The sequence below is a fragment of the Manis javanica genome, chromosome 7, assembly GCF_040802235.1.
Source record: "Manis javanica isolate MJ-LG chromosome 7, MJ_LKY, whole genome shotgun sequence".
NCBI lineage: Eukaryota > Metazoa > Chordata > Mammalia > Pholidota > Manidae > Manis > Manis javanica.
Genome location: NC_133162.1, coordinates 9455891 through 9480192, shown reverse-complemented (window position 1 = coordinate 9480192; position 24302 = coordinate 9455891). Strand labels below are relative to the sequence as shown.

The window sequence follows — 24302 nt, the reverse complement described above, 5'->3', positions numbered from 1 at the left end:
CCTGCTGAAATTATGACGCCTCAGCAGCAGGACACCACACAGGAACTGAAGAAAAGCAACGGGACCAAGTCTTCTCGATGTGAAAGGCTAGAGATGACAGAAAAGACAGGGACCCTTGTATTATGTTTCTAGAGCCCCCAACACGTAGTTTAGTGCTTAACTATCTAAAGTGTCATGCTGTGTGTGTGTGTGTGTGTTCATAAGAACAGGTATGTGTCATGGAAGTCTTCCTGCCCTTCTAGGAACCTCCTCCTTCCCCACCCTGCTGGATCTGTGAACATGCTCAGAATTCCACCCCTGGAGCTTCCAGTCCCTGCCCTACATTCTCATCTCCTCCTTCTCAGCAGCTTGTCCCACCCACTCCATGTGGATGCCACTCAAGTCCCTGCTTGCAGGTTCGTATTTCTACCTGCCTGAGGAAATTTATTACCTGATGTCTCCAGAGGTCCTACCCAAAACTAGCAGGTGACCTTCACCCTCCACCCCCTCCTGCGGCCTCCTTCTGAATGCACTCACCACAGAACATCAACTCAAGCTCCAAGCTGGCCCTAAAGCGCCTCTTCTCCCTCTTGTCCCCCACCCAATCAGTCCCCACACCCCTCCCTGTTAATACTTTCTCTGAAACAGCTCTGAAAAGAAGCAAGGGCAAGATCTCACTCCCAGGTCCACTCCACACCTCTACCCTCTCTGTAAAAGACTTCTGCAATGCCCCGCATCCCACCACCCATGGTCCACCTCAGGTCTCCACCACGGACCACCACAGTAATCTTCTGAAAAGCAAATCTGATCTCTACTTTAAAACAAAAAAATAAGCAAAACAAAAAAAGGCATGGACAGCCCCACTTTCTGACAATTAAAGCCCAAAAAACATCAGCACATTAAGGCTTTGGTTGCTCGGAGCCCCAGATCCCTCTTCACCTTCTCCCTCACACCCTCAGCTTATCTGTTCATACAGGCACTGTTCCCCTATTGTATTCCCCTCATCCTGCTACACTGCCTGGCAAACTCCTATTCAGCCTTCAAAGCCCGGTTCAAATAATCATCTCCTCTGTGAAAATTCCTCTGATTCCTACTAAGACAGACTGTACTGATCCCATTGCCGGAGTATCCTGGCCTTTGATTGTCCATCTAGTACACACACAGCTAAATTCAGTCTGCCTTCCCCACCGAACACCTCACTCCAACTGAGCTGTTTGTAGGTGGTGGAGGCAGAAGGGTGAGGGGGGCGGCGCAGTATTTCTCAGCCTTTATTTTGCATAAAGACAACCTGGTCAATTTGTTAAAACATAGCTTCCTGGGCCCCACTTCTGATGTTTCTGGGTCAGTACACATGGAGTGGGGACTGAGATTCTGAATTCCCCACAAGCTCCCAGGTAATCATAATGCTGCTCTTCCAAGGGCCACACTGGAAAAAATTCAGCTCCAGTGTCAAAGGACACGAGTCTGGAACATGCTTCTGCAGTGATGACCCATGTCAACCTGGGCAACCCCTTCCCATAGCTGAGACTCAGAGTCCTGGACTACAGAACAAAAAACACCTCCAGGCTAGCCTGCTGCCAGTCAAGGTCACCATGAGGACAAAACTAGAGGCTTCCTGGAAAGGCCTTTGTAAACCTAAAGTGGGGGGCACATCTGAGAGCAAGCACCCCCACCTTGGTGGGGGGCCCCTGCCTGCAGCCCAGCGCTGCTGAGAGCAGGCCTGGGTTCCTGCTTGTGGGCTGTAGCTTCATGCTAACTGATCAGCAGATTTTTTTCCCCACCTCAATTTGTATTCCTCTGACTTTAAAACAGGGTTTTCTTACAAACAAAACCTGCCACATCATTTTACATACACACACACACACACACACACACACACACATATATATATGTATGTATGCATGTATGTATATTACCTTAGTGGGGACTTTCGGAATGTTCCCAAATGAAACTAAACATCAAAAGATCAAGTGAGAGTTGTCATTACCAAAACCCCCGCATAACACCTGTTTGATTACTTTAGTGAAGGAAGAGGCCTGTGGCTTATTAAAATACCATCTACAATTCATCCATCCAAGCTGATATTGATATGTGGGCACCCCCACAGGACTGCCTTGAGCCCGAGGATCCCAGCAGGGCTCAGAGATGACTTATCACAACCCCACCGCCTGCCAGGAATAACCCTGAACACCAAACCCCTCAGGCAAGGGGCCCAGTGTGTGTCCCACACAGCTCACAAGCTGGAGGACCTGGGTGGCAGAAAGGGGGGTGACTGGCCTGCTTTCCAGAAAGCATGCCTCCAAGCCAGTAGTCTGACTACATTCCAGAAGCAAATTCTCAGGGGCGGTCACCTTTCCCCATTTGGTGTTACCCCCTGGCTTCTAGAAGCTGCTTCTGGGCCTGGCTCACCTCCTGCTACTGATATGGATGGTCAATACACAGTGCACACTCTATTGAGCACATGTGCCTTCTAAGTCCCTGAAAGGTCAGATGGATGTTCTAATCCTACCTGACATTTTCGCCAAGCCCCTCCCTCAGGAAGTACTTTCCAAATACATGTACACATTTAAAGCGGCCCCAGCGACAAAAGAGAAGGAAAAAAAGGAAATAGGGTGGAAAGCTGAGCATTAGTCCATGCGGCAAGGCCACCTCTGGCTTTTTCACCTCCAAACCTTCTGGGGAACCTTTTGGAGGTACTGTTCACCCAGTTTACTTAACGGGCTCAGCCTTTCTTTCTTCAGCAGGACCCTAGCTCCAAAACCCATTCTGAGCCTGCAGATGTGTCCCCGGCCTGGTCCCCCCACCCGCCCTAGCAGCATCCCATCCATTTGCAAATGAACGGACAGCAGCTGGATACCGGGAACCAGATGGCCCTCCTCATTTGAATGGGTTTGATCTAGCAGCTCAGACCTCAGCAAGTTCAGGCCTGGCCAGTGCTGAAGTCGTGTTCGGGCTGAAGGCACAGATTCCTAGCCCGAGGGGTCTTCAGCAAACAGCAGGATCGGAATGACCTCTTGGAGAGGTTTCCCTAACTTCAGAGTGGGCAGGGCGCCTCTGCAGTGGGCGGGGCACATTCCCAGCAGGTTCTGCCCTGCAGGACCCAGAGACACAGGTTGAAGCCACAGGGAACACTTTTCTCCAGTGATTTCCAGAGAAAAGAAAAACGCCCCCTTGGGGGATCCTACGCCTGAGCACTGAAACCACTTCATTTAGGAAATTCCAAATTAAGATAGGGCCCACCAAGGTTAAAGGTTAGCCTTTTCTTCTCTCTCACTTACCAACTTAACATTTCCCTGCATGGCCCCGGAAGATGACTGGTTAGCCAGAGACGGTTAAGATTCCTCAAGGGAGGAACAACCTAAGACAGGCACAGTCGCAGGGGGGCCATCAGGTGAGAAATTGGGGATCAACAGAGGTGAGGCTTAGAACCTCCCCCCCCTGTTCTGAGAGAAATCTTCTGCATACGTGGATGTTTTATTGCCCTTGTCTAGCTCGGATTAGCACATAGTCTACAGGCACACACCTGATCATCTACATTTGCTCTCTTACAACACTAAACTATGTTTTCTACCTTTATCTTGCATCTACCTACCACTTCAGCATTTTATTAAAAATAATAATAATAAAGAGAGAAATGTGGTATCCACATATAAATCAAGTATAAAAATCAAATGAATATTCATATTTGAACTGACTGTTTGTAGTTCATAATGCGTGATCAAAACCAAAAGCCTCTGTGACGACTGCCCTTGTAATGTTCACCATGTAACTTATTCACTATGTAAGAATTTGTTCTCCATGTAAGAACTTGTTCGTTATGCTTCAGAAGATTGGAGACTGACGAAAATTAGGCTTGGGGTGGATTAAGGATTGTGCATTGAGCATGGACCCCCCTATACAGAATTTTATTGTTGTTAACAACCATTTGATCAATAAATATGAGAGATGCCCTCACAAAAAAAAATATATATATATATATATATATATATACACACTTCCAATTGTAAAATAAATAAGTAACTGGGATGTAATGTATAGCATAAGGAATATAGTCAAAATATTGTAACAACTTGGTATGGTGATAGCTGGTACCTAGAATTATCATGTATATAAATGTTCAATCACTGTGTGGTACACCTGAAACTAATGTAATACTGTGTGTCAACTACCCTTCAATAAAAAATAATTATCTAAAAAAAAAAAAAAAAAAAAAAAAAGGTTAGCCTTTCTCCCCAGCCCTAAGTCACACATTTGCATAGAGGTACAAGCTGCTCAAAAACTAAAGAATCCCCACCTCTCAGCAGAGACCCTTACAAAACCCTCAGGAGATTTTGATCACAGAAGGGGCTATGCTCAGCTCCCAAGCATCCTGGCACCCCTGGACAGGGCTGCACAGCCCATTTTAAACCAAGACTGTGCATCCCTCCAGGGAAAAAAGGGAGCCTTATTTGAATCCGTGTGTTCCAGGGTGAGCCCCCAGAGGGAAGCAGAACCCATGTTCCCTCCCCAGCACAGATCCACTGGGCTTCCCAGGCCACCACGCCCTCAGGCCATGGCCCTGCCTCCATGTTGCCCTGGTAAGAAGCTGCAGCTCCAGAAAAGAGACCGTCAAGGAGCAGGCTAAAACGACCCACTCAAGTGAGGGTTGGGGGCTGCGCTTGACCACGTTCTCACTTGCCATGCCTTTGACGGTGGGCACCTCTCAGGAAAAGGTGCAACCTGACAGCAGAGAGGCCGAGCCCTGGACAATTCCCAAACTGGCCTGGCCAACCTCTCCAGCCGCATCTCGTGCCGCTTGCCCCTCACTCCAGCATGCTGGCCCCCTTAGGGTTCCTTCCCTTGAATCCCTTTGAGACACACCATGCTGTTCCCTCGGAATACCTTCATCCTTGATGTGGACTGGCCCCCTCATTTTTGCAGAGATCTGACAAATGCCTGTCTCCCCCTCGCGACAGGACTTGACACTGTTTTCTGCATCCTACTCTGTACCCACAGTCCCTGCACTAAGTAGGGTCTTTAAAAACTTCTTTGGGGAAATAAACTCAAAGAAGCCACAGCAATTATGCTGCAATTGGAACAGTGTGCCATCTGATCTCACCTCCTCTGCCCAGCTCCAGAAGTTGCCCCACCAGCACTGCCAGGTTAAGAGGGGAGCTGCAGAGTCTCCTTCCAGCCAAGCATTCTACAACTTCTCTCCAGCACTGATCCCAAGCTCTGAATGCCTATGACCCCTGAGCGTCCTGCATCACTGTGCCAAGTTCAGCTGTCTCACCAGCCTCCATTTACTTCCAGGCCAAGAACACCATTCAGGGATCCCTTTTTTTTAAACCATGAAAAGGAACTTTGCCTCAAAAATGGGCTCTCCTCCCCAGCCTCTCTTTCCCATTGGGACACCCCTCCTTGCCAAGCTGGAGGAAGGGTAGGTATGCTGCTTCAGCCCTTTCTTTCTTGGAAACTGTTTGCTTTCCTATTTTCTGACAGTCGAAGGCCCATGTAGGCCTTGGCATTTGTCATTTTCATAAGCATAGTTTGCAGGAGCCCCAGGTACACTGGTCTCTGCAGGTGGGCCTGGACCTAATTGCAAAGCACAAATGCTGAAGAAAAGTGTGACGTAGGGTCAAAGTGACAACCCAAAAGGCAAACACTTATTCAGTCCAAGGGCAAACCGCCAGAAGCACTTGGGATGAGGGGAGAATGGATGGCCTGCTCTGCTCCTGCTCCGTTGAGGTGGCTTATGAGCAAATACAGGCCAGCCCTTCCTGTCCTGAATTCCTGCCATGTGACTTGGTCTAGGCCACTAACTGGAACTCAGAGCAATGTCCCTCCAGTGTCCAAGGCAGCAGAGCACATTAGCTTCTTAGCTTCTCACTAATCAGCCATACATACACCACTAGACGCCATTCTAGAAGAATCACAAAGTGGTAATTATTGGAATATTTTTACTGCCCATGGTTTTTCTTCAAAGAGCTTTAGGGGACTAGGTGTGAATATGTGGGGCAGAAACACAGTCAATCAGGAGTGTCTTTACGTGTTTAATAATCAAGTGACAAGTTGAGGAAAGAATGAGACGCAACCACACTATTCCACAAAAGCTCCTCCTGCTCAGGAAAGCAAAGGTGTCACCTGGGAAGTCTTGACTGCACCAGTAAAGTCACCCAGAAGCCCGGGCCCACACTCACCAGCTGTGGGGTCTTGGAGGAATCATTTAATCTCCAAGACTCTCAACCATAAAATGGGAATGTGAATGCCTGGGGTGAGCTGGATTAAGACTAAAGACGGTAGGAGAAGGAGAATTTGGGAGAAAAGTGGTCACAAGGTATAAACTTCCAGTTACGTGTAAGTAAGGACAAGGGATGCAAAGCACAGCACGGTGAGGGGCAGTCAGCCCTGCCGTATGGGGTGTATGGGAGTTGCTACGAGTAGTAGGTCCTGAGAGTTCTCATCGCCAGGAAAAACGTTTTTCTTCTTTTTTCTTTTTTGCATCTACATGAGGTGGTGGATGGAAACTAAACTTCCTGTAGTGATCCTTTCACGACACATGTAAGTCAAATCATTATTCTGTATGCCTTAAACTTTTACAATTCTATATGCATATTATACCTTCATAAAACTCGAACAAAAGATTAAAGATGTCAAGGTGTCTAGCACATACCTAGGATGGCAGACACGTAATAAATGGTAATGAGAGTTACTATTATCCTCACCCTCAGCCTTTCAAGGAATGGGCTAAAAGAATATGACCCCCTCCATACTAACCGCACCCCCCCGGCCCTTCCATCAGTAACCCCACAGGGGTGTAACATGCCAATGAATGCTCAGCCCCTCTCCCTTCAGTACTGTGGGTCCTACCACAATTTCCCTGAGCCAGCTCCCTGCCATAAAGACTGAAAGCCGGGCTACCTGGACACTAGGAATGCCCAGCTCGCTGCACCAGGGAAGTTGCTACCGCAAGCCTGGCAGAGATGAAGGTAACATACTGTGATTGATGCTCCCCTCGCTGGACCAGACAAAAGCAGAGTGCAACACCCCACCTCCCCCCACCTGATGCCATAACCCCCTCTCCGTCATCACTCTTCACTGGGCCAAATGACAATCCTTTGGAAGCCTCAAACAGAAAACGCTTCCCTTGCCAACATATATCGCTCTTCCAGTGTGTGTCCTGCCATTACTGCATAGCTGCAACTGACTTTTTTCAACAGGGAAAACAATGTCAACCCTGAACCACTTGGACTGCAAGCAGCAGGATGAACGCATTTCTGAAGTCCAGCCTACAAATGTGCAAGATAATGAAAAGTGTTGGATAAATCCAGGGCATGGGGCTCCTTTTCTATTTTAATTAATGCAAATGTATGTCATCAGAAGATTTATCATCATATACTATAGGGTAGATATCCCTGAAAATTGTTTTTATGACCCAGATAGGTATTTGCCTTGACAAGAAAGTGGCGTGGAGTAAAGAGAAATCTAGCGTGTACTGAGCACCTACTATAGGCCAGAGGAAATGCATAGGGGCTTTACTTCCTGTTTGCATTTAATCTTCATATCCCCCCTGCAAGACAGACAGTATCAGCCCCATTTCAGATTAAGGAAGGGAGGCTGAGAGGTTATCTTGTCCAAGGTCACAACACCAGGAGACAGTGAAGAGATTCAAACCCACTTCCCTAGCTCCTAAGGCCAAGTTCCTTCTGTGAGTTTATGTCTCCAGAAAGAACATCACTTGCCATTCAAAATGATTTTACTCATTTATAGGAAAAAATTTCAGATACAGAATTTAGATTACTTTTGTAAGGAATCTTTGGTCTTTTAAAGATGTGAGTGATTTTAAGTTTGAAACGTTTATAACAGGGGATATATTCCATCGTACATCTACCCCGGTCAGCTAAGAATACAACATGTGTTGGTGGAAGCCCAGGAGGCTTGGTGAATGGGAAGGACCCTTGAAGGCAGCCACACTTTGGGGCAATCTCACTGCCATCTAACAATCTGAGGTTTAAGGGTTTTCAAAAAAGTTTAAAGCCTAAACTTGTCACTGCAAAGAACTTTATATTCATTTCATAGCACTTCCATATTAAAACAAAGTTGGCCTTTTCAATCACTTGATATTTTTACGACATTACTACTGGTCATGTATGGAAACCTTAACAGTAAACAGTCATGTGCAAAAACAAGCCACATATAATAATATAGGACTCCCAGGGTTAGAAAATGATTATGACAGTTTATGCAGAATTTACATTATGTCAGAGCTCAGAATTGAGTTCTTTCTTTTAAGGAAAGATGCCATTTAAATCATACAAATAAATATGTCCTCATTCCTAATCTATCAGTTTTTCCTTTATAAGCTATTTTTTGGCCTCCTCATGGAACATGCTCACCATAACCTGAAATTTCCATGTAGGTGCATCCCATTTAGACATGACTTGGAATTCACCATTCTTTAGTTGGACAAGGGGTTAAAGGAAAGACTAAGCCACAGCTTAGCTCCCTGACTCAGTACAAAAAGATTCTGAAATTTTTAATATTCACATGAAATGGCAAAAGTCCAGAATGGGGCATGATTACAAAGTGGAATAAATGACAACAGTCACACCCAACATCTTAGAACTCTGTTACGGTGCAAGTTTCCCATAACCAAAGTTACTGAAAACCTAGAGCATGCCTATTTTACTTGACATCCTTCAAGGATGACTGTGTTCTATCCCAATAATTAAATATCTTTTTGCATAAATATATATATAAATGGTAAAAGCTTGAAGTTAAATAAATGGAGGCCAGTGAAAACCTGCAACTACCAAATACAGCACTAATGCAGCTACCATTGTGGATTTTCTATCATGCCCTAAAAGGGGAGAATAATGGATCAGGACAAAGGGGAAAAAAAACTTGGGAAAAGTGTGACTTTTGTTAATTTTGGGAAACATCTCCAAGACATGCAGGATCGACCATCAGAGTGCAGAGACTAGCAGCTTGTGTGACCTCGTATCAGGCTGGCTTCCCTACCTCCTCCTCACATTCCCTAATCCAAGAAAACCACAGCTAAGCCTGGCTGGGTCACTCCAGGTCTACCTGGGTAAGCAGGGGGAAGTGGCCAGTTTGCGGGGACGCTAAGGCTGCCAGAAAGCCTTAAGGCTTCCCGTGAAGATAAACATTTTCCCTAAAATGGAACACAGGGCATGCACAGCTTTAAAAATGCAAGCTCAAGAGTCTCTAACAAGTCAAAGCTGTATTCCCAGAGGTCTTTCCATCTGGGAAATACTGATGCTGAAGCCTAACTGCTCAGAAACCTGCCTTTTCAGCTAAGGACAAACTTTCAGCCCTTATTATTAGGTTCACTATTCAGCCACATACAGCCTTCAACGCTGTCACCAGCAGTTGAAAGGAACTACACTGTCAAGGCAAGTCAGCAAGACAGTAGAGTAAAGGTGTGGCCTGTTTGGAAATACCAAGCATTGCAATGCCCAGACGCTGGAAAACCAGAGCCATTTCTAAATCTCATTTGGATATAGCAAAAGCATAAGAAGAATGCAAACCTAAGCCTAAAGACATCCCTCAAGGAAAGCAAAATAATAATAAAGGTCATGGGCATTTCTGCACAGCTGCATAAAACCCAATGGGTCACAGTCATTTGGGGGAGAGCCTGAAAAATGTGAATTGCTAACCCACACAAGTCCCCCTGCTAAGTAAGACTCAAACCAGTAAGCTCAAAGTAGCACACTGGCTGTGCTTCCCATCTAGTTTTAAGAGGCTGACATCCAAATATCTTTTCCCCACGTTTTCCTTTGAAGACAAAAACTAGACATCTGAAATGTAAGAGTAAGCCAGACTCTGACGAAAGAGGGTGGTAGCCTTTTAATAATTACTCTCGATAAGTAAACACTCAAACAACAGATTGTAAGCTGAAAGGCTACTAGACACATTTTACTGAGAATGTGGCCATTAACCAAAACTCTTCCTGTTCAAACACTACCCCAGTTATTTCACAACCGTGCAATTGTTCATTAAGTCTGATACTGGAAACACGTCATGGTGGATTGCTCTGGGTATCTGAATTCTCACCACCACCTGGGCCAGCAAGACAGGAGCATCTTCACAAGCCTTCTGCAAGTCTTCAGTAATGGCCCAGTGGGGGGCTTGGCCCAACGTAGGTACTCAATGTTTTAACTGGTTATAATAAATAGGCCAAACACACACACACACACACACAAATTCGGATCAGAGGGAGGCAACTATAGAAAGTATACAAATACCATTCTGTGGGCTTGCCAAACTTTTGCTCTAGAAGTAATATTAAACACAGCTCTTTGTCTATGAATTGTGAAATACTTTATATACGAATAAAGAATGTGTACTTCATTCTGTATTTAACTGCATAAGCCTGCATTTGGTTTAATTGACCAAGAATAAGTCCTTGTTTCTAAGCTAACTATCAAGTTACAGTCAACTCTTAAATATTAACACTCATACTGAGGAACAAAGATGCAGATAATACAAAACAGAAGATTATTTTAAATCATTCACTCTTGGTATGCGGATATATTCTTTTTTCTTTTAACTTGCAATTAAATGCGTATGGCAGATGTTACGGCATTTATAATACTTCTAACAAAGGACTTAACCATATTGGAAAAATCTGACTTTGGGAGGTCTCCGTGGGCATCCCTCTCACCACCTTGGGACCAACTCACACTGGTCCACCAGGACAGCATCACCTTGTAGAAGGCTGCCAACATACTGGTTAAAAAAAAAAAACACAAACACAAACTACTTTCTTCCCAGGTTGTTACTTTTCAGAATCACACTTTGTGGAGGGTGGGAAAGTAATTAAGAGTTTGGGGTTGGAAAGTCCTTTTATTTCGGCTCCTACTGGGCTGGTGTAAACAAAGATGTCGTTAATGTCAACAATGACTTAATTAACCAGAGTAGGTGACAACTCAGGAAGAACTAGAAAGTAAGAGTCTTCTCCCCAGAGTAATCAAGCTTGACTATACTTTAAATGATCTGAATATTAATCAACAGAAAAGTGCTTGGCTTTGAGGACTGCCTCCCTTGGACTCAGTAACTGAGTTTATACCCTTCCCCAGCCCCTACAGCAAAGAACGACCAACTGAATATATTCATTTTTAATCTGGAACATTAACAACTAAAATCTTCTAGAGACTGTTTTGTGGTTCAGGCAGTTGAGTAGAACTACCTCTACTGTTACTACTTCATAACGTGGCCAGAAGACAAATGACATAAGATACACGATATGATACTGTGCAGAGCCGAGATGCAAGCACAGGGGCCCTCTAGCGCAGGGCCAACACTATAGCTAAAGTAACCAGAGGACAGACAGACGGAGGGACACACAGACAGGGACACTCTCTCAATCTCTCTGCCCCCACCCTGCCCCCAATTCAGCAGGACCATGGCCTAAACCGGAGCTGCCCTCGTTAGCCTGCTTCCAGTTGTTAACAACTCCTTGCTTGTCTATGATTAACCTTCCTAATAACTTCTGGCACCAAAACAAAGCTGCACTGGAAGAATTCATCTCAGGACTCAAATCAGTTGCTAATGTTGGACGAACAGACAAAGGGAAGTGCAGACCCTACAGAAAGCAAACACGGCTGCCTGGAGACCCAAAAGGCCTCCTCTGTCAGAGAGCACCTTTCTTTACCGTCTCCAAAAGCCTCGAAGTGTCCTGACACTGTGACAACTGGCACAGCCAGCCCACGTGACTGGGAAGATGCGTGCGCCCAGCCCACTCGGAACCGTGATGAGAACATGTCCTGGGTGTGCTTATTAGATGCCAGGCCCTATGCTAAGTGCTCCTTATGCCCAGGCACACTGAAATCTCCTAGCAACCCTTGAGGTGGGTAATCAGAAGACTTCTGAGCATAGCACTATTCACTTCACATTAATGAAGAGACTCTAAAGAGCTTATCAAACCCTCGGATGACAGAAAGGGAAACTGAGGCCCAGGGATTTGTGCGCTTTTCCGAAGCTCCCTCTACACAGGTTTTTGCACCTTTTGCTAAATCTTTTTCCTTAAACCTCTCACAACCTTGTATGCAAACCTCACAGAAGCTATGAACCCAGAAAAATGCATAAAAGGATACTTGCAAAATACTTCCCACAATTTCAGGGAATTTGTGAACCTCCCCCAACCCCCAAGTGCATCCACATCCCAGGTTGGGAAGATCTACTTTCAACAATACTCACATTGTTGGACACACGTTTCTACACAAAGAACCATTGGGGAGAGTTCAGCCCTGTCCACTGATTTCCCTCCCTCTCTGCCTCACCTCTTTTTTCCTGCACATACACACATATTTTAAACTTTTTTCCATAATTAAATACGATAAAAGAAGTCCTCCAGGACCATTTTATACTTTATGTTGATATAAACTCCCAGTAACACTGCCCTGAATGGCTAAATGAAAAATGACAGTTTTTTGCTAACCTGAACTGTTCCTGGGCTCACACTATAGGAAATCCCAGCTCAGCCACCTCGGTGTGTTGCTGAGCCACACAGTCAAGGGAAAACCAGGAATTAGGGAAACATCCATTTTAATTACTAGCAAAATGAAAGAAGTACAGACACAACTTTCAGAAACCAGGAATCTTTTCCCTCACCTACAGCCCTTTAAAAATGCATCACCGTTGCAAATTGGATTCATGCTATGTCACAGCACATGTCACAAGGAGGCACTCCCACGATCGTCACCACTAGAGCAGGTAAGTGTCTCAGACACAAACTCTTACCCAGAGACGTGGAAGCTGCAGGGATGTCACCACACCTGTTCAGCATAAAGACTCCAGCCCTCTGCATAAGACAAAGGGCACCAGGCTCCCTCTCGGGATTGCTTCACTGCTTCAGGTAATAGGGGCCTCTGCTGCAGAAAAAGACTGGCCCTTGTCCTCCACTGACTAGAGTACAGGGTCTCACTGGGAGCCCCTCTCTCAGTGCAGACGGGAACACAGACTTCCATCCCTTATTATCCTGCACAGGCTTTCTGTCCTCTTCCAGAACAGCTGAGCTGACCCCCGACCACTCAGGACTGCGGCAGGTTCCCAAAGCGAAGGAGGCACCAGGTGGGCGCTCAGCAAACAGGTTCATTAAGCGGCGATGAGTGCTGGGATCTGCCGTTTTATTCTCGGATTACCACTCAAAAAATAACTCGGCTACCAATATTCCCTACTGATGACAGATTTCAACACTGCACCGAGTAGAGGCTTGGCTGTTACCGTTTCAGAAGGACCTGGGAGAGAAGTTCCAAATCTGCCCAGCTGAATTCAGCCCCACTTAGTGCTCACAACTGGCCTTAGGCCTTTAAAATTAAATTTCCAAAGCTAAAACACCAATACATGTCCTGGTTATCTGGAAGGTTTCACAGATGTGGGAGATGCCCAGGTACATTTGCTTTCAAATTATGTAAAATATTATCTGTGCCCACCGCTCCTCCCACCCGTGATGTATTGCTTAAGTGTTATGAACTACAACTAAAAAATATCTAATATGTCAGGCATCTCTGTACTGAACTTCAGAAGCTTCTTTTTCTCCTTAGACAATGAAAATAAAATGTCAGCATTTCAGAAGCTGGCAATTTCCCTTAGTGGCTCATTTTGTCAGAAAACAGCTATTCCTTACACTGGATGCAAGACTCCCTCCACAAGAGTGCTTCTGCAGACCACTGGAGAAAGGGGAGCCATCGGCTGCCTCCCTCGCCCAGCACAGAGACGCGCACACACCAAAAAACCACCAAACCACCTGCCTGCCCACAGCGCTCCAGCAAAGAACCTTCTCTTGGAATCTCTGACTTGGGGGAGCAGAGGGACCCCCTCCCTTGCTCTCAGAAGACTCATTTCCAATGCAAGGGCGGCTGATTGTAAAAGAGGCTTTGACCTGACTCCACTTCCCCAGACCAATCCCAGAACAAACTTGGCACCCCGAACGTGAAATGGAAGAACTTACCTTCCGGCTCTAGTGTGGTGTCCTCAACTAAATTGAAGGAGGGCCGGGCCAGGGACAAGGTTGCCATGGTGATCACAACCAGGCAGATGAAGCGACCCCAGCTGACCATGGTTATGGTGCCAGTCCCCCGTCCTCTTCCATATCTCCATGTGGACGTCAATCCCATCTGCACACCTCCTCTACGGGCATGGACTGCCAGCAACGCCTTCAGCCTGCAGTGGGCTCGGGAACCGGGGTGCCTGCTGCGGCCACTGCAGCCTCTAGAGGACAGAGATCCAGCGAGTCAGTGCAATCCTCCCCAAGGCCAATTTATGCAAACACAAGCGGGCTAAAACGGGCTTTCAGCCTCACAAATACACCAAATAGCTCTTTCTCATTATCTGCAGATGCCTTCCATCCACGTCTCAAGAGTCCCAGGTGTTTCCACCAGACCAGTTCACAAAATGTGTTATGCTGATCTTTTAAAAAGCTTACTTTTAAGACACAGAGATAAAGAGAGTAGCTACAGAACAGAGACATGTGCAGCCACTTCAGTTAGGCAAAGGGTACTCTCCTCTCCTCTGTCACCTCTGCCGCCCTCAAGAAGCGACCTGACCTTAGTTTCAAGGGCGACTAGAAAAGCAAGTTAACGATGCCGGGGTTGGCATGACCAGCCTCACTCACGACTCCCAGGCCAGCTGGGCTGTAGAAAGCTGAAACGCAGAGGCGTCTGCTTACAGACTTATTTCTGGGGGCTGGAGCAGCACGGCTTGCCCCATCCTCACCGCAATTCTCATGAAGAAAGGAGACCAGCAGAATAAAAAGAACCCCAGGAAGACTACCAAAAATTCCCACCAGTTTGCACTTGTCAAGATTCATGTTCAAAAGCAGAAATGTATTTCAATCCTTCGCCAAGCAGCCACTTACGAAGAATGAGTGGCGCTGCAGTACAACCCAAAAGAGACTGGAAGCCTGACTCGCCTTCCACTGTGACTCTAAAAGGCGGCCCAGGCCCCGTAAATGTCGTCAACCAAGATACAGTGGGTTAAGAAATGGAGTGGATGCAAACTTTGATGAATAGCGCAGTTACTGATGATGATATGATATGCAAATTACTGTCATGGTATGTGATTGGGCCAGCTACTTTCAATATGCTAACCCATTGGCTAAAATTTCAGAGTATTAGTTACAAGAGGGTGCTCAACTTACTCCGTTCATCCAATTGAGTACCCGATTGGGTGAATTTACTCCGTTTACCCAAAGGCAAAGAGAATTTTCCAAGCTTAAAACAGTCCGAATTACCTTAACATTTGTTCAGTATTCTCAATTACTAAGTGAGGAACCAAAATGCACAAACTTTATGGATCTGGTTAAAACAATCACAGATTCTGTGAATTATATGAATGAACCACATTTTACATGACTGGAGACGGATGAGAGACCTTTAATATAAAAATCTCTCAACAGCACGCTCTCTGCATGCCGAATTGAAGTTCCAAATTATGACATAGGATTTCAACAGTGCCTGTGCTTCCCCAAAGCTCCATCAGAAAAACTCCTTTTAGCCGTGACTGAAAATTAAAATGGGTAAGGGAAAAGAGGATCCCGCACCACTCCAGAGGAGGAATAAAGAAAATCTGTGCTTCAAAGAGAGCACATGTGAAATAGTATGATTCACAGCAAAAGCAGAGCAGCGTGTGGATGTGCGTGCACCCGATTTTTTTTCCCAACTTTTCCTTCCTCTTGAAGTTAAGAACTTCAAAAGATAATTCGGTATCTATTTCTACATACATGTGGGAGGTAAGTACACAAACATTCTCCCTGACTTACTAAGCATTTCCAGAATGCATGGGAATTTGCTGCCTCTAACACAGACTTCACACACATTCAAACCCTAGCAGATTTCACCGTAGGCTGTTTCCCCAGCCTCCTCGCCAACCTCTCCCAGCCCACAGGAGCTCCCTCTGCTCTCAGACAGTGCGTGACCTCAGCTAAAACTCAAACCATTCCTTCACCCCATCAGTGTGCACCAGACACTTGAATTTTAGCCATTTTCTAGGTCCAGATGGCACAGCCATCCCCCTCCCCAAACAAACCTCAGGAAGGCAGAGGCCAAAGGCGGCAGGTCTGCACAACTCCTCGCCAGAGTGGACAAAAGTATGGAGGGACCTCCTAGGCAGGATAATTAGGTCCTGAGACTCGGTGTTGGGAACACAGGCCCAGCGTGCCGCCGGCGGTCACAGTCCCGGCTTCCTGCCTTCAATACCATAATCCTTCCTGGAGTCTGAGCCTCACAGAAAGCCCCAGCATGCTTATTTTTCCCCTTGAAAGGGAACTCTCTGCTCAGCCTGCACGCGGGAGTTGTCGCCCTCTCTGTGATGGATGGCTCTTCACGGCCACCCGCTCCCTTGGCCCATTTTCACCTCAGCACAAGCTTGCCCCCCAAGACAGGCAAAGTGACAAGCAGGAAAGTCTGACTGGGGCGTGGTCCCCATGCCAGGTCTATGCGGGACTCAACTTACCGGAGCATTCCCATTCCCCCACTCTGCAAGACAGCAAGCCCACTGAGTGCCTGCCTTAACTGAGCTTCCACCTCCTAAATGGTTATCTGCCCTCCGACAGTACTGGGGCGCTTTGCCCTGGTGGAGTTCACGCGGGGGGAAGTCCGCAGTGCCCTGCAAGGCTGGGGATGCCCAGGTCCCCCAGGGGGCAGACCTACCTACTGCTCCCCTTCTCTCCAGAGCTGAGTACAGGAGGGAGTTATCAAGGGCTCAAACTGGGGGTGGGGGCTGGGAGTGGGGGGTGGAATTCCTCAACATACTGAAATCTCAAAAAATACAAAATACAGGCTGACCCAGGGCGACAATCCTCCTCCCCCTTAACTCTTGCAAGCCAATACGAACTGGGAGCGGCCTCTGGGGAGCTCCTCACCACCACCAACCGGGTTTCACTGCAGTGTTTCTCGCATTTGTTTGCCTGGAACATCCCGGTTTCTCTCCCCCTTCTTGGGGCGCTAAAGAGCTCAGAGAAATCTGCATTTTAATTGACATTCCAGGGAGAGGGAGAGGGGCGCCTGATTGCTTTTCTATTCAAACTAAACAGGCTTTTCAGATGAAAATGAGTCGAGGCCAGTAGCAGATTTACAGGGATTTGGGACCAAGGGGACAATGGGGTTTTAAATGTTGATAGCGTTTCACACCAAACACATAATGGGTGCCCGAGTGTGAAAGCTGGTTTGCTCTTAAGGGTAGGTTATATTGAATTGGGCGATCGGAAAGAAGGCCCAGCGAAGTTTGCAGGGGAGCGGGCAGCGAGGGGAGAGGCGGAGGCTCAACGCCGCCGGCCGGGACTCTGCGCCTCGCCCTCTGGCCGGGACCGGGAGGGTAGGAGCTAGCGCCTTGAGGGGCCCTCGGTTGGCTCCCCAGCGCGGCCTCGGCGCTGAAAGAAGGAGCGCGCAAGTTAGAACTCGCCTGCGCTTTCGACATCCCCGAGCTGCAGCCGGCGGAGCAGGCAGCGAACTAGAAAAAGTCGGTCCAGTTCGCCCCCTAGTTCCAGGAGAGCCGCGCTCCCTCCAGCGCCGACGGCGGCTGCAGGCGAGGGGCACCCGGCACTTAAATCGGGGAACCCAAGCAGCCTCCTCCCAAAAGATGCCAGCCCACCCCCACCCCCGAGCATCGCCAACCCTACGGGGATGTCGCAGGGTCCCACCCCAGTGGCTCCCTCCCGGGAAAGGTCCCCCGCCCCGGCCTGGATGGGGCCGGGAGGGCGCTCCCAGGGCCCGGGAATGGGGCACCCCGCAGACGCCTCTCCGGGGCCGGGACCTGAGGGGATGGATGTGCGCCACCAGCGAGGCAGCCCCGCCGCTGGTCGCCCCCCGGCTCCGCGGTCGGAGGATAGCGCCCGGCTGGCGGGACGGCGCCGGCCGGAGTTTGACAGGGAGGGGGGGGGTGGTGTCAGCCCCAGAGGCAGATGTCAGCATCTGGACGGGCTGGAGGAGGCTGGAGTTTCCAAACGCCGCCCTCCGCACGCACCCGGCTCCCCCATCACCTATGCAGCCAGAGAGGAAGGGCCACGAGCAGCCTCGCCGACCCAGAGCCCGGGCCCTGCGCTAGGGGGGCAGTGCAACCGGGGTGCTGGGCTCTCGCGGCTTCCACCTTCCCGGCTGGCAAGGCTCCCCGAGGCGCACGACACGGCAATTACCTTGAATGGCAACGCTCCTCGAGGATCGGTTCTGTCGCCGAGCCCGGCGTGGGGCGGAACGCAGGAAGCCAGGAGCTCGGGCAACTCCAGCACAAAATTGGTCGTCGGGTCCTCGCAGACTCCAAGGCTCCGGGGCTTCACGCGCGCCCCGGGCTGCGGAGGAGTGCGGGCATGACGCCTGCGGGCTGCCCTCGGGTTCGCGGAGCGCGAGGCAGAAAGGACCCGGGCTCGGTGTTTTCTCCAGCAAACTTTGCTCTCAACTTGGGAACGCTCCGAACGCCGGGGAAAGCCGCGGCCTCGGGGCGCCCGGGCCCCGCCAGCCTGGAAGGGAGTCGCCGCGCCGGGCCAGCTATGCCGCGCGCAGACCCCGCGGCGCCGAGCTTTGTAGCGGCCGCGCGCTCGCTCGCTCGCCGCTCCGCACCCGCCGCCCGCCCGCTCGGCTCTCCGCCGCGCTCTCCCTGCCGCCGCCGCCGCCACCGCCCCCTCCCGGCGGGTCACGCCCCCGCTGAAACCCGAGCCGTTTCCTGGACGGCGGCGCGAGCTCTGCCAATCAGCGCCGCGCGCCCGCCGCCCCGACTCCGCGCGGCTCCGCCGCCTGCTAGCCGCCCGGAGGCACCAGCCGGGGAGGCGAGGGGCCCGGCCACCGCGGGGACGCAGGGATGCAGCCGCACCCTCTCAATAAGGCTTGGCTGGGCCCGCGCCGCCTCCTGCTTCGTGCCTTTGGAGGTTGCATGATAGACGGGTTGCCGGGTGATGGCGTTACGCTGCTTTATTTTAAGGCAGAAAACGAATGCCTTACCCCTAAAGAGACTGCAAAATGCGTCTACATGGTATTGGGAGGAAAATGTAATGCAGCGGCAACTTTTGGGGGAGCGGAAGCTACTTGGAAATGTTGGCAGGCCATTGCACTTTTCTGTTCTTCAAAACAATAGCAATGAAAGAAGGAACGAATATTTATGGAGGCCCTACTGAATAGCTTATTCTTTTTAATCGGCACAACCACCCTGCAGAGTAATAGTCCCAGTTGCTGATAAGGAAACAGGATGAGAGAGGTTAAGTGATCTGTCCAGGGCCACACAGCTGGTTGCTGGCAGAGCCTGGACTTGGAATCTGACTCTCTTCAAGAAAGTCGAAAACCGCAACAAAAAATGTGTCGTTAAGTAATATATATTTGGATTAATAAAAAGAAATTCAAAGGATTCTAAAGACTCAACTCTGCTATAAATAGCTGCATGGGCTTGAGCAAATCCCTGTCCCCGCATCTTGGATTCTTCCAACTGCAAAGTCAGATTCTTTTGCTGAATGCCAAGCTGTAACTGGTTAAAGTTCATATTTTCCATTTACCTTTTTCACTGGGCTGTGTCTACAGGATAATTTATTTTTTAATATACTTTTCTATCCACACTCACCCAGCTCCAAAGCAGGTGTGCTTAAGACCAATACAACATAGATAAAAACCTTAATTATTTTCCCTTAGAAAAGGTCATTAAAACCCAGAAGTCCTTAAGAATGCTTTTGAGGCCTGAAGATGGATGATGCAGGGTGCACAAAACTGACCTGGAAAATTGACTTTTCCTGCATTTAGAACATACATGTGCTCATGGGTCACTGACACCACACACTTCATAACATTTATGAAAATATTATTTCAAGGTGCCACATCATTAGAAAATCATTTTTCTCCCCAGTACATCATAGAAAACTTTTATGTAAATTACTTAAAAACCAGGAGGAACAAATCCATTGAAATGCTTCAGGCAAATGACTACAAAATTATATTTTGGAAATTTGACAGCAAAAATAATAAGTCTGATCCTCAAGCACAATTATTAGTCCATACGCATGGGGGTGGGTGGTATGTTTTTGGTCAAGTCTTATAACCTAGAGCAGTCCCAAAATCTTTTAACTAACTGACACCTCACTCAGCCAGGTGACCCTCAGCCATCCACTCTCACCTGGGGTGTTCTGAATATATGAATACCTTTACAAGTGCTCAGACTTGGGGTCACAAAAAGAGATGTGGCTGAATGTCTGCCTGCCCAGAGGCTGGCACTTACATCTTTACATCCCCCACCAGTGGGCAATTTGAGTGTCTCTGAACGTATTCCTTTCCCATCCTGCAACACATCCACCAGCCATTGAAAATGCTGTTAACACGTTCTCACATAAATTACTGGTGCAGGAAACTCTCTGTCCCTGTCCCCATTCATCAATAGTTTTACGGACGCTGCATAAAAACGAAGCCTTCCTCTGAAAATGACAAATAAGAACACCTACTTTAATGTCCAGATGCAGTTTGCAGAATTCATTCTTTATGGGGATGAAAAGACACCCATCCATCAGAAACCTCTTATTCCTTTAAGAGGGCTCATTGTTAAGTGAGCAAAGCCCGAGAGCCCACGACAGCAAACTCTTCACTTCTGAGAAAAGCAAAAGCATGTTTGGAATTTTTTTTCAAAAACCAATCCTGTCATCATATTTAGGCTTCAAGTGACCTCAGAGGGTCTAGGAAAGCTTTCACACCAGCGAGACTTCTGAATGAGAAAATAATCTCTTTGCAGTTTTTTTCTCTTCTCTCTTCAAGTGGCTGGAACCCCTTTTGTCAATGGCCTCCCGAGAATGGTATCGCTAATAAGCCTATTAATGAACTTCCACGACCGGGTGTGAATAGGTAAATAAGCCCCAATCTGTTGAGGTTCAGGGCCGAGGGCAGAAAAGCCAGCAAGAACTAAAGGTGACAGTTTGAACTGAACTACGAACGCCAGCACCAGGTTTCAGCTGAAAGAACTGCCAGACAAGGCCACATTCACAGCCCCTCACCCCCTACCGAGGGCCCTTTTCTTCACAATTTTCCCCCCTTTACAAAATGTCTTGAGTGGTCACCCTTTTTTTTTTTTCAAAAGCCCTCGAGACGTCCTTCTCTATTCACCCTAGTAATGATACATCAATGGAAGGAAGAAAAATGAGGACACCAGAACTCGGATGCCCCATACATTTGAAGAAACAAATTATGCCACTAGCCCATTGGTTTGGGGAAGAGAAAAAGGGAGAGGGCGGGAGCCCTTGCTGCCATGGGCCTCTCTCCTTGAAACATTTGGAATTTTTCTCTAAATAATTTGTTTTCTAATGGGTGGCAGGTCCTTCACCCTATAGACGACTTAGATGAATAAAGGCTGCCAGCATATAAGTGCTAATGAGCCTTTCTGAAGTGGTTCTGAGCTCCCTGCAAAACTATGAATTTCATTCTTCCAACTACATCTCAAAAATGCCGGTAGCATAAAAGCAGCATTGGAAAAGAGAAATAGAGAATAGTCCAAGGATGGTAAGAGTGGTTATTCCTGGGGTGAGGAGAGGGGCTTGAGCCCCTGGCAGCTGGGTAGCATCTTCGGGAGCTGACGGCATTTACTGAAGCAGAATCATGGGTCTCAGCACTGATTCTAAACTTTGAACTGATCTCAAAGCTGAGACTTCCCTGGAGACAAAGTACTTCTGAAAGTCCCTCCTTAGTTTGAGGCAAAGGGGCCTTTGTTCCAACAAGGTGTGGCTCTCTTCACTCAATAATCTGTGTCACCTTGGGCAAGCTACGGAAGTTCTTTGAGTCTTCCATTTTCTCAGGTGTGAAATGAGGAAATTAGTGGTACCTATCTTATAGCTATTTCACAGGTTACTAAGAGGATTAAGTGAATGAAGGTGTGACAATAACTTTTTCTTCTTTTCTTCAGATACTCATGGTTCTAGAGAAACTCTCTGGCATGTAGGCAATGCAGTGTGTTTCCTATGATTATTATTAGGCATTCTTATTATTCCTACCTCTTGGGACTATTAGAAAGAAGGATTAAAGTGTTTCAGTGAAGAGCTTAGAGCCTACTAGCACCATCTGGATATTATTATGGACCTAGTTTTCCACAATCCCCCTTCTGCACCAGTTGAAAGGCCTAGTGGTGCCGACCCAAGACCCACCTGAGATGACATGTGGCCTGGGCAGGTAGCCTGAGTCCTACAAGGCCATCCAAATGGAAGGCTCATTGGTACCCACTTCTCTCCAGCAGCAGTCCCAGGGGAGAGCAAGGAAGGAAGGGGGTGATGTCAGGTAGAGGGCTCTTTTAACACTGAACAAGGCACTTTTAACACTGAACACAATTTAGTCCCAAAGAAAGGGTTTCTTTAAAAACATGAGGAGCATCTAAATAAAAATTGCCACTATGCCCTGCCCTAGTGGTTTATTGAATTTCCAAGTGGCTTGAGTGACATACATAGGTCTTCCTCAGAAGACTGGGCCCAAAGGTAAGGAAGGAAGTGTGTGTTGAACCATCATGTGGACCCCCAAATCTTACAGGGAGGAAAGTGGGGCACAGAGAAGGCAAGTGACAGGCTCAAGGCCACCCCACTGGTTAATAGCAGGGAAACCAGAAGTCTGGTCTCCTGAGCAGGCTGGGGTTCATTCCAGGGGCCACAGAGCAAGTCAACCACTTTGAGCTATCCATGCCAAGTTATGCTCTTTCTAGGTGATTCGACTCAGTGTAGAATTGAAATGTTTTGAGTAGAATTCTTTCCTTCCCAAGATGTTCATGTTTCCAGAGAACAGTTACCACTCACCACAGGTTCGGGCCACTTCAGTGCTCCCAAGAGGAAGAGTTTGTGTTAAGGTATTATTGCCATTCACGTTTCCAAGAACCTTCAATTTCAGATTCATAAAATTGTCAGACATCTCTATGCTGAATTTGCATAGTCTTCAACCTAGGGGCAGAATCAAGGGCCAATATTTGTGGTTCATAAAACGATTCTTACTAATTGTTATGAAGAATAGAAATGGAACCTTCTGAAGAATTGGTAAAGCTTGCATTTGAGAAATTAAACGTAAAACTCTGCCACAAATTTGCTAGTTGCAACTGAACAACTGAAGCTGTTACTTAAAACCCAGTGGAGGGACAATCTGGGAATGTTGACTGAATTCTTGGTTCAAAAAAACAAAAATCATTATAAAAGATAGTGGGAGGAAGAACAAGTGGGGAGATTTTATCCTGACCTCAACACTGCCCCCTTGTGCCACCCCCTCATACTGCAGTTGCCTACCTGGCATCTGCCAATCTGAACACGTGAAAAGAAAATGCCAGGTCAATTCACTGGTTGGCCAAACCAGCAAGATGTGATGTCTACAACGTCCAGTGTCACAGGGTATTTGACAAGCAACTTTGTGCAGTAGAAACAGCACCCAAGCTCTGGGTTTTCATCCCTACATGGTCAAGAACTATGTGATTCTGGGAAAATCACTGAACATGACCTTCCTCCTTGGCCTCATCTACGTGTGCATAATTGAAGTCTCCCCCCTTCTAGCCTAAAAGATAAATTTGTTTATGATATCCAGCCCCTCCCATCTCTGAACATCCCTTGATGCCAAAGAAACTGAGAAGTCATTTACCCATCACCAAAGAGTGACCAGTTTACAGGAAGTCAACGTCCACTTTAATGTATTTGAAACCATAGTCTAGGAACCCTGCTGTTGACCCCTGTCTACTGGTAACGGTATCTACCGGAAAAGTCCTCTAATCCCTGGCCCATTGCTGCTTAAGAGCAATTTACGGCATGTCAGTGCTTGGCTATAAGACTCCGTGTCCGCCCACCAACCCCCACCTGTACTCAGCCACCACCTCCATCACAACATCGCCTCCCAGCGGACTGGAGAGAAAATGTGGTTTTCGCAGGTGTGGGGCAAGTTTGGAAGAGATTAGCAATAATGTCCTGTTGCCACCTTCTGCTCCCTCCGCACCCACGCTGACCCCTGCCTGGAGCTATGCTCACTGTGACCCATATGGCAGCCACTAGCCAATGTGATTGTTTCAAGTTAAATCAACTAAAATTAAATAAAACTTAAATGTCAGCTCTTCTATAGCACCAGACACCTTTCAGGTGCTCAACAGCCACACACATACCTAGGGCCACCACCAAACTGGGCAGCACACATATTCTAGGAAGTTGTCACCACGGCTGAAGGCTTTGTCAGATTGCACTGGAGAGCGCCTGCTCCCTTCCCGTCTCCTCCAAGCCAGGGAGTCCCCAGGCACCCCTTCTGCCCTACTCCCTCCAGAGCCCACACGCTCGCTCGGTCATCTTGTAGGGCTTAGGGACAGAACTCTACTCGGCACGGGAAGGGTGCCGGAGATACCCAGGATAGGTCTTTGTTGTTCAAAGT

General features: G+C 47.8%; 1 protein-coding gene across 14 annotated transcripts in view; it reads right to left on the bottom strand.

Annotated features, from left to right (window-relative positions):
• The window catches only part of FGFR2 (fibroblast growth factor receptor 2), a 102932-nt gene extending 84343 nt beyond the window's left edge, over positions 1–18589 (bottom strand). For 6 of the 14 annotated variants that reach the window (XM_037011121.2, XM_037011125.2, XM_037011127.2 and 3 more), the window contains exons 1-2: positions 18113–18588; positions 13934–14193 (exon numbers count right to left, since the gene is read on the bottom strand). In XM_037011121.2, the coding sequence (XP_036867016.1) occupies positions 13934–14099 (166 nt within the window). In that variant the 5' untranslated portion in view covers positions 14100–14193; positions 18113–18588. Of the gene's footprint in view, positions 1–13933; positions 14194–14767; positions 14791–14839; positions 14863–18112 lie in introns of those variants that run through there. The other 8 variants (XM_037011119.2, XM_037011120.2, XM_037011122.2 and 5 more) reach the window with 4 other exon arrangements.
• Between the last annotated feature and the right edge of the window lie 5713 nt (positions 18590–24302).